The sequence below is a fragment of the Struthio camelus genome, chromosome 1 (genome assembly GCF_040807025.1).
Source record: "Struthio camelus isolate bStrCam1 chromosome 1, bStrCam1.hap1, whole genome shotgun sequence".
Classification (NCBI taxonomy): Eukaryota; Metazoa; Chordata; class Aves; order Struthioniformes; family Struthionidae; genus Struthio; species Struthio camelus.
Genome location: NC_090942.1, coordinates 191,612,802 through 191,627,835, shown reverse-complemented (window position 1 = coordinate 191,627,835; position 15,034 = coordinate 191,612,802). Strand labels below are relative to the sequence as shown.

Genomic DNA, 15,034 nt, shown 5'->3' with positions numbered 1-15,034 from the left:
GGAAGTTAATCATACACCTCATTGTAGGATATTCCTCGAGCCTGAACGAGACTAAACAGATGCAGCACAAAGAACGGAGTAGCAATAGCATATAGGAGAAGGTGAGGTATAATCATACCACCAACAGTAACTCTGGAAAAGTCCTACAACCAAACTCCTTAACGGGAATCCTATTTAAAAAGTGAGTGCTCATGGAGCCAGGAGCTATACAGCCCCATCACCAAGGCTGATGGAAGGTAACGAGGGCCCTCTGCATATAAGGAAGAAGAGAGCAACTCGAAGCTGCAATAGGAGGAAAACGGTCCTCCCCCTCCACTTATATGGTAGCTCGTGAATTTGCCAGATGCTGGTATATAGTGCTTTGAAGAGGAACAAACCCTGTTTCTGCACAGAAAATAAAGAAAACAAAGTATCCACACCGTGCAAGCAACAGGATCAAAAAAATGGGTTCTTCTCTGAAAACTGAAGGATACAACACTTAACTGTGCAAAAACAAATCCCACTGAGATCAGTGAAAATTCTTGTGGAACAAGGAAAAAGTCAAAAGAATTGTGGCAAAATGAGCAAAGTGTAAAAAAATTATATCTTTTATATGAAAGTACATAAATAAGCAGTATATCAGAAATTACATTTTTATACTTAAATCCTTAATGAAGATGAGAATGAAACAAATAGGCCAAATGAAACAAACTGTCATCACTTATCAGCTCAGTCATGTTTTCTGTGCTATTCAACCACTTGGTTCACTTCAGTATATTAAATATTCGTGCAGTAAGTTAAAAAAAAATACCATGTCAACTGATGATCTACAAATAATAGACAAAAGAATGACACTAGTATCTTACCTCATCGTGAGAGCTTTGCCCACTTGTATTCCACACAATTACATCATTCTGTATGTTTGGGGGAAGCGAGGGCAGAGGGGAGGGGGGAAAAAAAGACTGGTTCAGCATGGGTATGTATCATATATCATCACAGGGTCTTTTCCTCAAGATACATAAAAACATATAATATTTAATACTTTCCACCTTTAAAGCATTTTTCCAGATTAGGTTGATCTTTAGCCAAAAAAAAATCCTGAAAAACATATATTTTTATTGCTAGATGAACTGAAGATACCAGAAATTTGCACACATTGCCTTTAACTTCTTAGTTTCAATGCTGATTCACAAGTGCACAATATTTTAATATTACTTGGTTCAAATGTAACATCTAATTTTGTTTCACAGAGGTCATAATTAAACAATCACCAGTAGTTTTACACATTAATAGAGATTTTAAAAGGGAAGTACTCTGTAAGCAATTCATTTTATAATTGCAGTATAACATACCTCTTGTTATTGATTCTGCTACAGTTAAACTGAAAACATTTAACTCATGCTAATAAGAATGAAATATAATCATTAATTCTGTATCCATCATAACCCAGTCAGCAGAAGGAGAACTGGCATAGGTTAAAAAAAAAAAATTACAATTCAATTCAAAACCTTTCCATAGATTTTTTCTATCATGAAAAAAATGGAAACAAAACTAAAACAAACACTCAGAACACTTGGTCCCAAAAGTCACAGAGCTTTCCAAAAGTTAACAAGATGGGAAGGAAGACTCCACACCCATTCTGCTGCATGACCTTTCCTGGCTACCTCTGAGGCTTAAGAAATTCCTCAGCTGAGGACTTCTCTCATAATCTTACCTCAACCATAATGTTCCCTAGAATAAACAGAAAGAATGACATGCTAGTTATGCCTACTTTACAGGTCAAATCTCTCACAGTATGCAGGTCACTAGTCAGAACTTTCAATTTATGCTTAACTGTAGCGATACAAATGCTTACCGTACTACAGAATGCAGTATGATTACATATTTGCTCTTGCAAGATGTGTAAACATCACCCGCAAAATATTAAGTGCCAGCAACTTCTATTTCACTTTACGGAAAGTCCCTAGTGCTTTCACCGACAACATAGTCCAGATCAGGCCCTCTACAAGTGTTTAGGAGGTTTTACTTCTTCTTTTTAAAAGGCTCTTAAAAGCAAGTCAGCAGCGCTCTTGTTAAACAGCTTCACTAAAATATAGAGACCACACATATTCTGATACTGAATTAGTTCGGTGTGTAATCTCAAAACCATTTCAAATAAAGTTTGGTGACCCCACATCTAAGGATGATGGTAAGTTCCGGACGCAACAGCAGAATAAAGGCATGAAACAACTCAAATGCTTTTTGAATTTCATTTTTGAATGAAAACATTTTTGAAATATTAAAACTAACATCTCAACCTATATGTAGTCTCCTCTGTAACACGTAGTTGCGTAAGCTGCTAATTTGATGTAAACAGCAGTATTCTTAATATGTTTAATGTGACAGAGCTGAGGTAATTGGGGGGTGGGGGGGAAAGGAATCAGCTGTTTCTTTTTACCTAGGGTTTAACTCTTGAATAGACTCATTTTCTCTAGGGGAATGTAGCTACTGCAGCCGCTACAGAAGTCTTATCCTCTGACAAACATCATCACTTTCATTACACCAGCTCTTTTCTGAGAGCTAAGTCTTCTTTAACTGCTCATTTACAGTCAAAGCTTGACACTCATGCCAAGGCATAAAACCCCAAAGGGCCTAAACCTGCTATTATTTCCATACAGAAACAAACAGGAGGCAACTACTCATTCCAAGTGTTTCCACAGTTGTTATATCCTCCATACCTGACTCAATGACCAGTTTTCACCCTGTTCGCATATTCTGGCTTCAGTCTTGGCTTTCTCCATAATCAATTCCCTCCTCTTCTGAAATTCCAGTTCCTCCTCAGCATTTTCTTTCTATAATATATATACTCTTTAGACTGCATATTGCTAAAAATAGAACTGTAATTTTTTTTGGCATAACATTATCTCAGAGTAGTTCTTAAAAATACTGTGATGAAAAGCCAGCAAGAGAAGTAATCAGACACACCATATACCTGCAATTCCAGCATTTACAGGGAGATAATTTTGAAAATCTAAACAAATTACTTCGTAAGAATACTAGTTCACCAGTCAGAATACAGATAAAGTAATAAGCAGCATATATCACAAGGTAAAACTCCAAATAATGCTATACATACTCTCTATAACTGTAGCGTCATCACCTTGGGAAAACAACAATCTTTAGCGTATAAAACACTTTGAGGTTATCCTTCATTAACGTATTATTCTCCTATACCAAACTAGGGAGATCTGAGGGCATGGGAAAGGGTACGTGTAGCTGAGCTCTATACATTAGTAATTTATTTTCCACAGCCAATAGAATACTTGAAAGAGACGGCTCTGTGGAAAGGCAATGGTGATTCTGCTTTCCTGGTTGCAGAATCCAGGAAAGCCACACAGAGGGGAAAAACTAAGACAAAAAAAAACCTGATAATCCCAGAAAATTTAAAATAAACACACACAAAGAAAAATTCTATTAAAATGTTCAAAAGAATTAGTTGTGACTTCCAGTAGACTACATTTTTCCCTTCCCTACTTGGGGGATTAATAATTCACAAAATTGTTGGCTCACTTCCTGTCTTTACCCCAGGTGTTTTGCAGTAACGTGCTCATTAACGTACCTGACCAAGGGAGGACATCTCCATCTGCATTTGACTGCTATGTATAAAGACAAACAAATGCAAACATGTTATCGAGAGCGTAGAAATTTGAATAAGATGAATCTAAGAAACATGTCATTTTTCTAAAAAAGTTAGATAAACACGCTTTACTGTCGATTCCTGAAATTTTTGAAGCTGTTGCTGCTTCCATAGGAAGCAGATTCACAACACTGCTCTCTGAAATATCCATACTTAATCTGCACGGTTTGACCACTGCACTGCAGGTATGGCTTCACCAACCACTCTGTTCAGTATTTAATTTCAAACAAATGGATAAGTAATTTAGAAGTAAAATTATAAGTATTTATAAGTAAATGGATAAGTAATTTATGGTTTTAGTCATGCTTTTAACCTGTTCAGTATTATCTCATAACAACCTGTTGAAATACCATCCCCAGTTCTGTCAAAGCAAAATTAGTGCTTTCATCTGCAAAACGTCCTCCTGAGCAATGGCTTGTATCCAAACAAATGGACCTGTTCAGCACAACCAACCATGCCATTATCTAAAACAGTGTAGATTTCTATGTCCAACTTCTAGCACCTTCCTTGTGCTGGAATAGACCCCAAAGCCTTAATGTGATATTCAAATTTAATAGTGCACAAGAACAAAGTAACACAACAGTAAATCACAATAGCAAACAATTTGAAAGGAAGTAGGGAATATGAGCAATATGCGAGCGAATACGTGGGGGAGTTGAAAGAAGCGGAGTCTGAAATCCATTTCAGCTCCAGAACTGAAACACTGCTTCTGTGCACATAAGATGTGCAGATTTGAAATCCTGTAAAACACTACAACAACAGTAACTCACTTCCTGGATGTGTTTTTACAAGTTTAATAATCATATCTGTCAATGAAAGCGGCTACAAACGATACGCTCTAGGCTGAACTTGTGTCAATGTGTGTTAAGTGTGCTTCAATGTCACCTTTTGTTTCTGAATCTCAAACGTGCTTAGCTGTGGTGTAAGATTTATTTCAATCTGAAATCCTGATTAATTCAACGAGAAGCTTGTACATATACTCACAGAGAGAAGACATTTCCCTTTTGAATAAAGTAGCTCTGGAAAAATATCAGTATGCTAGCAAAGTACTCTGTAAGTCCCGGGAAATTTCAACTCTCAGTGGAAAAAAAGAAATTCAAAAGCCATTCACAAAACTTTTAAATACATGACACTAAGACAACACCTATTATAAGCATACCTGGGGTCTTGTAATAAATCTACTGCTTCTCTTAGTTGTTCTATCATTGCTATATCAATCGTTTGTTCTTCTGGCAAATGTATTCTATAATAGAAAGAAAAAAACACCAAAAGATTAAAAAAAGAGGTACCACAGCAATCAGGGCAGTCTGAATTTCAATTTGTGACCTGTATCTTCAAACAGAGACTCAAACATTAGAGAACAGAAAAGCTTCTGTGGTCTAATATGTGCTGAATTTACGAAAAGACATTTCGGAAAAAAGCTCTCTAGTATGCTTTCCTTATCAAAGCCTCCCAACCTAACACACACACACATATATGTGTGTATATATATATATATATATGTGTGTGTGTATATATATATGTATTTACATACAAACACACACTGTGAGATGAGCTAAAACTTTGAGTATTTCAATTAAAACAGACCAACTTCTGAAACTGACAGTTTATTTACAAATATTTAACTACTTACTAACTTCACTCATCACATATATTGCCTTAATACAAATATTAAAATCAGAGATTCTTTTAATGGATTGACACGCTCTCTTGCTTTTCAACTTTCATAATTCTTTCAGGACTTTAGAAATACAATCCCCTGCTAGTTCTACCAATAAGGCTCTTTCAGAAAGTAGTCATTTTTGCCTTCAGCTTTTGTTTTTAATTACATAGGACTCCACTCTTCTGCTTAGTGACAATTCAGAGTCACCAAATCATGCTAAATCACCTTTTTAATGCACTCTCCTAACTGACTGATGTTCGCTTACACTGCTCTTGAAATAACGTCTATGAATTTATGACTACTTCAGGGTCAGCAAATTATAACAAAAGACGACTGACGGATATTTTTCCCCACTTAAATTATAATTTTTTTAAGGTAAATTAAATTTAAGCATTAGAAATTTTGATAAAATCCTTTTACCGATGCCATTAAGAGTGTGCATATCAATACCTAAATAAAAGGCTTGGACTCTTCATAAGTAAAAACATTATAGCTTTATTAGTGCATATAAATTAATTAGCTGTTATATAAAATCCAATTAATATTGTCAATATCGTATAAATATTGAGCATACATATAAAGTGCAAGTCTGTGCTTCTGTCACGCTTCTTAGTATACAAAATTATTAACTGACAAGGAAATGCCGGTTTTGGTCACCTAATGAGATGACACAGCTAATTACTTTTAGACACATGAAAAAAATACTTACATTTCCTCTGTTTGCCATTGTGCGTCCTCTTCTATTCTCAATAATTCATCACACTCTGCTGCTCTGCTCTGTAAGCAGACAAACTGCTATCAAGAATAGACCTTCACCATTAAGTACGCAGATAAATTTCCCTTTCAGACTCTGACCTAGTTTATTTAACAGTTTAGAGTGGCTAGCTGAAGCAATCCAACTCTTCTGCTCACTCCTTACTCTAACCCCATTTAAGATACTGATTACATGACCTTCTCTTCAGCATTCAGATTTTATTCAGGTCAACAGCTCTTACCCTCCTTTAACTCTAAAAAGGAGTCAAGCAGCATGAGCATTCGTCATTCAATGCCCCAGATTTCATTTGTGCCTTTCTGGCATATGCAAACAATTCTTCAATTAAGCATGACCCTGACACTCATCTTATTGCTCTCCTCCCACTGCCAGATTTGTTTACAGAGCAAGAAAACTCCAAATATGCAAACAGGAACCCCACACTAACACCCGTCTTGCCCCTTGAAAGATATTCACGTTACCTTTAAGTTTTGTGCACACCATAAATCCGTAAAGAGTAAGAAAAAAACCCAGTAATCATACATTTCATTGTAATTATTGACAAAATTCCTACTTGACTATTTTAACAGCTCTGCATAAAAAAATGAAAAAAATTAGAAGAAAAACTGTGTGCAACAATTCATATCAGATGGGCAGTTATTTGGGATTTATTGCCACCACAAATTAGAGCCCGCCACTGTCCTAGCCATAATTATGGAGCACTACTTATTATTAGAAAAGTTGAATCCCCCACTCATGCTTCCACTTGGTGCTCTGCACATTTCTTTACTCTTTCATCTCAGATAGGCAGGAACACTGAAGTATTTCAGCTGCCAGTAAAGGCAGAAGTTCTCTGAATAGATGTGCATTTGTACTAGGAGAGAACGAGCAGCAGAGAGAGATGCCTATCCTCTTTTGCGTCATGTGTTTGGTGTATCAGTCATCACCCTGTAGCAATAAATGCTATCCCGCTCTGCCAAATGTGTCACTGAAGAGTGCACGAGCTTCTCTAATGTTCCCCAAGGACAGCTCATTTCCCTGTGCCAATCCCCAAGAGAATAAACATAGCCATTCTTTTCATCCATTACTTCTTATTACATGTATGATGAAGTATGTGATTCTTCCGGTAAGAAAGGCACACATAATTTGATGAGAAAAACGTGTCATTTATTTTAGAAGGTGATTCTCAGTCTCTGTATGCAGGGAACCTGTTCTGATGTGTTAACTTTTTGATCTCTAAATCAAAAAGTTTTTAGTATAAAAGTAAAAAAAAAAAAAAAAAAAAAAAAAAAAGGACAAACCAATCTAAGATAATCCTTAATGTCCTAAACACTCAGCATCTATAAATAATTTTTCCTATTACTCAGTTAAGTTTTACATGATAAATACTTGAGATATTTAATGCTCTCAAATTCATATTTGTTAAAAAAAAAAAATCCACCTAAGCAACACATATTTACTGGATAAATAAAGTCTTCTACATGTCTTTAATAACTACAAGGGGGAGAAGGACTCTTTTGTTTTATTAAAAACGCAATTCCTCTTGGTCTGTGACCTCAGAGACTCTACAACTAGCAGCAACCAGAACAACAGCACCTGCAAGAGTTTTGCTGCTAGAATGGAAACAATAATGTCGTCAAAAAAATAAAAATAAAAATGATCATTTGCAGAACCAGAAGGCTGTTTCCCTCTATTTTCAAGAAGGTGGGAGGTCACATCCTTTGTCTCTCCAGCATTATTACCCAGTACATGTCTACTAATAACAGATGGAAGCTGCAAGTGGTATAAAGCCTCTTCACATCCTTTAAGAATCTCCACAGAAGGAACAAACCGGTCCAAAAATATCCATACTAGATAATCACTTCCGGCTTATAAATCAAGAACAGATATACCTTCTCATAGCCATAGGAACACTATAAAATACTACTCTTTATCAAATATCTTTATATGAACTGTATATGAACAGTTCATGTATATGAACTGTCTCCAATTTGTCATTCCTGTATACTCTGTACTTACGAAAGTAGTTAAGACATTTTCCCCCACTTGAAATTTATCACAAACTTGCCTTAATGTAACTCATAAATTCAGTAGTAAGCGTATCCGATTCATTAGCAAACTGGTTTCCTGTTTCTCTTGACTTATGATTGATAATCAAGTGAGAAGATCCCTGATGGAATTCCACTAAGAATAAAAAAAGACAGAGGAATGATTTCTGGTTCAGCTTAACATTTGCTACTCAGGAGAACACTTAAATATAGGACTTGAATACAAGCAAAGCTTAAATTCAAAGCATATAAAAACCTCAAACAAGTTAAGACTTTTGGATTCTAAGGAGGGATATCAATTCATTTCAAAGTTGTAACAAACGTGGTCCTTCAGAGCTCAGAATCTGATCAACAGGCATAGACGGAGTCAATTTCTGAACTAAATCAAAGATGTTTTGGTAGTACCCATACAAAAACAGTTAAGCAGCAACAATATTTTAGAATAGTTGGATGTCTCAGACAGTGAGACTTACAATTTAATCTAACTTCAGAGTTATATTCATTCTTAAACAGCCAAACCCTCTCAGCAGAACTCAAACAAAATGATTACAATGACAATCTCTTGCTTACACACACCAGCTCTAGGAGTATGAGAGACAGTAATAATTTCCTCCTCTTGTCCGATGTGGACTGATCTCATAACTTAAGAGTATCCTGTCCACTGTACTGATAAACACTGTAGGATGTAATATTCTCTCACCTAGTGTCCTACTAAATTCTGACAAGCATCTCATCAAAAGTTCGTTTAATTTAGTTCATAACACCAGTGAAAGGCTTATCCTCTCATATTTTTGTGGTTCCCATACGTAACTCACTGAGTTCATCCTGCAATTTACCATCAGCATGTGTGGACCTTGGATAAACTTTTAACAGTATGTAGATATTATTCAGAAAATTTAATAAATTCAGATAAAGTTACATCCTTTCTCAGTATCTGAAAAGATTTATTTCTTTCTAGATATAATGCTGACTTTGATTTATAAAGCTTTATATACGCTTGAAGTCCAGCCACCAGAAAAATGGACTCTGCTTTTACACACTGCTAACTCAGAATCTGGTACATTTGGTAAAAGTCATTAGATAATGATATTACTGACTGGGAAGCACCGTTTTAACTGACTCTCAATTTTCTGATCGACTATCCCCAGTTAGAACCAGAACTTACTAACTCTTGAGACAAAGTGTAAAAAGTTGTTTGGAAAAGGACTATAGGGATTTCAACTCATTACAGAGTTAAATCCTTTCTAAGTAGCATAGGCTTTTTCCTTCTTTTTTAAAAGATTGCATACGTGTGCTTGAAGCCTGCTGGATAGGCATATTACAAAAAAACTAAAATGATTAGGGTAGTGAAAATAACAGTTTGTTGACTAGGATATTAGCAATAAAACTACAGATTTAATAAGACATTCATCCAGTGCAAAATTAATCACTGAAAATCGCAAGGAAAAATAGCAGTAAACACAAAATCTAATTTAATGGTGGTGTCTGTAGGCTCCGGAAAGACTGAGGTTTGTTAGGTAGTGTTTTTTGCAAACTGAATTTACAATGCTACGTATAAAATTATCAATAGCATTTCCTTGTTTCCATTAACGTCCTCTTTTTTCACATTCCAACCTTTTCTTGAGTTAGTATGGTGACCTGAATCTTCTTTTACAAACTGATCTTCTTCCATAATGTCTGACATTGGTACATTAAAGCTAATAGTATCTTCATCAGATGGCTAAAGAGAAACAAGAGAAATACTGATTTCAGCTTAAATCAGGAATGATTAAAAAAAAAAAAAAAGAAAATGCATATATTAAGAGTGTTCACTAAGCTACAGAGTAGAGAGCAATATGAGAGAGGGTACCAGAGAGTCTAACATGGTCAAATCCTGCTGTAAGAGGCTGCAGTCATGCTGAATACATCCTCATAGTAGGCTTCCCAAGCAGCACAATTCTTCTGTCTTTTTTTCCTACCTTTCTCGCTGCACTGCTCCTCTCCCAGTAACACTACGCTGCTCTGCATGCCTTTGTGGGACTGCTGAAAATAGGGGTTCCTGGTAGCCAAAGTTTACAGAGCAACTCAGCCTCATATCACTGACCTCTTGCACAAATTGGACAAACTCAGGTATGCTAGCTCCTCCTCAGAGACTTAAAAGCTTGTCCAATTTTTTCAGCTATATTAGCTGTTACACTAAAACACATTTCCTCTGCCTACAAGCTTAGCCTGCCTATGACTTTATGCCATACCAGCTACAGCAAAACAGCGCTGATGCCTTCACTTCTGTCCCACGCCACTGGGGTTCTGCTATTCTGCAGGCCCAGCAGCGACCTGCTCACACCGGGAACTAGTCATTCTCCTCTAAGGAGAGCTACAGCAAAAGCACAGGTTGCAGAAGAAGCCAAATTTTTATTCTAGCTCTACTGCAATAAAGAATTTTACACTGCAACAGTCCCCTCAGGGTTTGCATATGTGCTTCCCAACAAATGCACTGGCATTGCTTATTTAGATACTTCCCTGTGTTTCTGTAATTCACTGCTCTGCACACACACAGTCCATACATGCACCCTGTTCAGATGTTTCTGTGATTATAATTGCTATAAACCAGATAGTTTGTTCCATGTCCTTCAAGGATATAATTTTTAAAGAAGTAGTATTTTCCCAATTAGTTCCTGCTCGTCAGTCCAGCCCATTGTAACAATAAAAATAAAAGATTTGTTAACGGAATGGGAGATTGTGTGTTATATGCAACCAGCTATTCAGCTCCACAGTCATTAGCTTTTAATACAACTAAGTTATTCTCATTACTTTTATACATTCATATTCTAAACAGAAAATATCTTTTAAATCTTGAAGCTAAAGTTTTGGTATGGAATGGAACAAGTTTGCTTTGCTTTTGAAAACACTGCAAAGATATATATGCTTATTCTTATTTGCCACGGTTAGTTTGTCTTTAGATTTGAAACATTCTGTAAGTGTGGACTACTATAAATGCTTTTCTTTATGAAGAAACTATATGTTATTAACTCTATAATAAAAAAAATCTGGAAAGATTATTAATTCACTGACTATATTGTTCTACTGAAAGAAAATTTTGAAGGGTGCTCAGGGACTTGATAAAGCTTTGTCAAAGTGATGAAGCTTTACAGTGAAGTAACCTAGTACTGCAATACTGTTTCTATTTGCCCATTTTTTAAATAAATCCATAATGAGAATATATGGGTATTTCAAACAGATAATAAACAAAAGTGTTTTCCAAGTATTCTAAGTACAACTTTCAGTTATAAAGTACTGACAATCCAACAGTTTTCTAAGAAAAGACATGCACAAAATAAGTTAATTCAGACCATTATATTAAAGTTACAGTGAAGTCCCTTCTCATTCCTTCAGAGTATACCTCCTGTGACGTTGGGTACTAAATGCAGTTAATTCTGGATCAAAGATTCATGTTTTGTTCATTTAACAATTATTGTTTAAAATATTATAGTCAAATGTTTTATATGCATTATTACACATTCTGAATACTAAACGGTTTAGGCAAGAATTTTTGCTCAGCAGAGTAACACATACAGTTTTTAGGAAAAAACTTTGGAGTGTGGGTGTCAAAAAGTCATAGACTAGCCCACCATTTGCAAAAAGACTTTTTCTGTCTGGCTTTTAGGGTCTGTAGCCCACAGCAGGCTGCAATTGATTTTTCCAGGTGTTTCCTGCCAGTATACTACCAAATAGAAACTATCCAAAGCAACCTGCAATTATACAAAAGTCCTCACTGCTCCTTTATAGGTGAAATATTGTATCTCACTTCCTTCATTCACAGTTTTATTTTTATTCAGCTATCAACAGAAGATGACACTGCCTTACAAGTCTCAAAAATACAGAGGATGAAGAGGCTCAACTTGTAATTTAAATACCTAACGTTATTCCAGCTCTCAATTCAGATGGACACATTTTGAAAGATCCCTGATATACAGTCTTGCTTGTACTAAAGCATCACCTTTCTGTGTAAAGGAGCAGGGACACCAGCTGGATCTTAACAAATACCCTGCAGTTCTAATGAATTTTAATGTAGGAAGAAAAGACTAAAGAGAATGGAAAGTAAATCTAAGTGCTATTGTTCATTCCTAAAGAATAAGAAATACAAGAGCACACTATCTTAACGGAGAATTTCTCTTGGAGTTGCTGCAATCAATCTTATAGCAATAACACAAGGTATGTCTTGCAGTTGAAATGCCCAAGACTACTATAGCTCTAAAGAATTGACCCTGTAAAGCTATCAACAAGATACAGATGCATGTAAATTGTTCATCAACTTTTTCCTCCAATCTGAATGTACCCATAGCTAATTAGCAAGCTTCCTAAAAAATACATTGGTATTCAACTAAACAAAAGCTTCACTTAAAAGTTTCCCCTTTTAAGTTACACAAATGCAAAATCCTTGCAGCATTCTGTAAAAGATCTGAAAATCAACAGCAATTAGTCTTCAGACTAAGGGGTAGTTTGTTTTGCTAAGTGTGATGTATTTACAGAACCCTTTACAAAGATTTTTAACAATACATAAAAGAAATGAGCAATCATTCAATATTTATCTAACATTTGGCATGTAAAGTTTTGACTGTAATTAATAACGTGAATTTGTTTTTACAATGTGCTAATTATTTCTTGCACAATTTTCATCTGCAATACACCTGTATTAAAGGCTGCTGCGCAAGGAAAACGGATGCCATTCACCAAACACACTCGGGATTAGCAATCTCACCATCCATTTTTTCCACTAATAGTAGAGAAGCAAGCAGGCAGTGACAGAGTTGTTATTTTTACGCTATAAAATGGATTGGGTCACTCCAGCTGTCTTCATAATTATTTGTGCAGCATGCAGATTCCAGCACTGCCTAATTGTCAGAGCATGTAAACACATCAAGACCTGCGAAGTTCCTGGAGTTCTTACTCTCCAGCAAACTGCCCTACCTGTGATACCACAAAACATGCTGGAATCGGGCACACTGAACTCCTCCTGTTAATTCCCATCAGGAAAGAGCTATCACTCCAAGTAAGAGCAAGCGAGAAGGAGCCAGATGTGTAAACTGTTAGGACATTTACTTCATTGGAAAGAACAGACTTGGATTCAGATTTGGTCCTTGCTCTCTAGGTTTTTATGTACAATGCCTGAAAACTGTAGTGAGTTTTCACTACTAGTAGAACATTGACCATTTGCAGACAACTTCAGTGCCCTCTCCAGAAAGCACAAAGACTAAATTAAAAAAAATTCCAGGCTCCTTTAACCTTTGCTTCAGTCATTACTTAGGGAGAAATGAATGGCAAGGATGCAGTTGCACAGTGTAGATGGCTAAGAATTTATTCACACGGCTACCCAACTGAAAATATAATCAAAATATGAGTATAGACGGAGGGGAGGCAGACACAAAATTCAGGCAACTTACCTCTGTTGCTGACAAACGTTTATCACCATTATCGCTACCAACACCTGAATCAGAGTCCTTCTTACTTGGGTAGATGTCGTCAATGCTAGACGAGAACAAAAATCAACAGAAAGCTATCATGGTATGCACAGATAGAATTCTTTCCTGTTTGCATTTGAATCAATGCAAAATTCCAACCAGTCTCAATGGTAGAGGTTCAATAGCTTTAGTATGGTTACAACTACACATCTGGGGTTTGGTGGTAGTATAAAACAGATCAGATAAAATGACAGTTCGGTTCTAAAAAGCTGGTTAGCCTAAGGGTTAAAGAAAACTAGAGAATAATCTGCCCTAAGGCTTGCTGTTGTCCATACGCCAGGTAAAAATGCTTCATTGTTGGGCAAGCAGTACAGGACTCTGACTGAAGTCATTTAGCCATATGATAAGCAACTAAACGAGTTGACTCCAGTCTGAATTCAACTCATTTCCGTGTAACCACTGATGCATTAAAAATGATCCAATTTCTCCCTAGGGTTTGAGGTAATTAACATAGAAACCTCATTTAGGTGACTTAAAATAGTCTCTGAAATTTAGTATTTTAACAAAATCGCTGTAATAATGGCAACGGCCTTCTCTCCTGCTTTCTTTACCTGGTACGATCTCTACTCATTTTGAAGTACACCATTAGACACATTACACCATCTACCTTATTCCTTTCTTTTTTAATGTTCATTTTCCCCCCATTTGCAATCCTGAAAACTGTAATCCTGAATTTAGATTGACGCAGAAATGTAAAAAAGAACTTTACTCTAACAGTCTTTGTATGAACTAGGTATCTAATTAAGTCTAATCTTACATTGCCCATTATCAGTAAACACTAAGGATTTTGTATAGAAACTGCCTGTAGAAATCCTAACCAGCTTATATTTTCTTCTTTGGAGATATGAAATTAATCTCAAAAACAAATTACGATATTTTCCACATTTTTGCTATTGGAAATAGTACACACAAAAAATACTTATTCAAATATATGCATTAAACGAGTACACTGAATTATGAAACGGATGTAGAAAGGCTGATGTAGAAAGTAGTTACCAACACATCCTCAAGCATCTATTATAGCCTTGTCAATTGTTATGGGATAGGACATTGGGCTGTCAGTCACCAACTGGCACTGACTCTGTACTAGCCCCTTACAATCAGGGAACAGAAGAGATGTTCCTGTACGTCCTACGGAAAAAGCATTAGTAAGAAAGATAACACTTCCAAGTTTGACAGTGCAATAAACAATATGTACACCACTATCGTATCAGATACAATGGCCAAAATCCTACAGCTCAGGCTTAATTTCATTTTTCTCCAAAAGTAGAAATTCAATTTTACTTTATACTAAAAAAAAACAAAAAAGAAAAAAGAAAAAGGAAAACCAAAAAAATAAACCCACACAAAACAAACACAGGCACACAAAATACCAGCAGGTGTTTCCCAAATGGAAAATTTGTTCTTTATCCTGGATTC

General features: G+C 35.9%; 1 protein-coding gene across 8 annotated transcripts in view; it reads right to left on the bottom strand.

Moving 5' to 3' along the window:
• The window catches only part of LRCH1 (leucine rich repeats and calponin homology domain containing 1), a 142,085-nt gene that overhangs the window by 43,153 nt on the left and 83,898 nt on the right, over positions 1-15,034 (bottom strand). For all 8 annotated transcript variants that reach the window (XR_011138611.1, XR_011138612.1, XR_011138613.1 and 5 more), the window contains 8 exons: positions 13,538-13,622; positions 9,732-9,837; positions 8,138-8,253; positions 6,028-6,095; positions 4,815-4,898; positions 3,578-3,614; positions 2,697-2,810; positions 846-893 (listed from right to left, as the gene is read on the bottom strand). Coding sequence is in view for 5 of the 8 variants with exons in the window: in XM_068929807.1 (XP_068785908.1) it covers positions 846-893; positions 2,697-2,810; positions 3,578-3,614; positions 4,815-4,898; positions 6,028-6,095; positions 8,138-8,253; positions 9,732-9,837; positions 13,538-13,622 (658 nt within the window). In the remaining 3 variants the exon portion in view is untranslated. The remainder of the gene's footprint in view (positions 1-845; positions 894-2,696; positions 2,811-3,577; positions 3,615-4,814; positions 4,899-6,027; positions 6,096-8,137; positions 8,254-9,731; positions 9,838-13,537; positions 13,623-15,034) is intronic.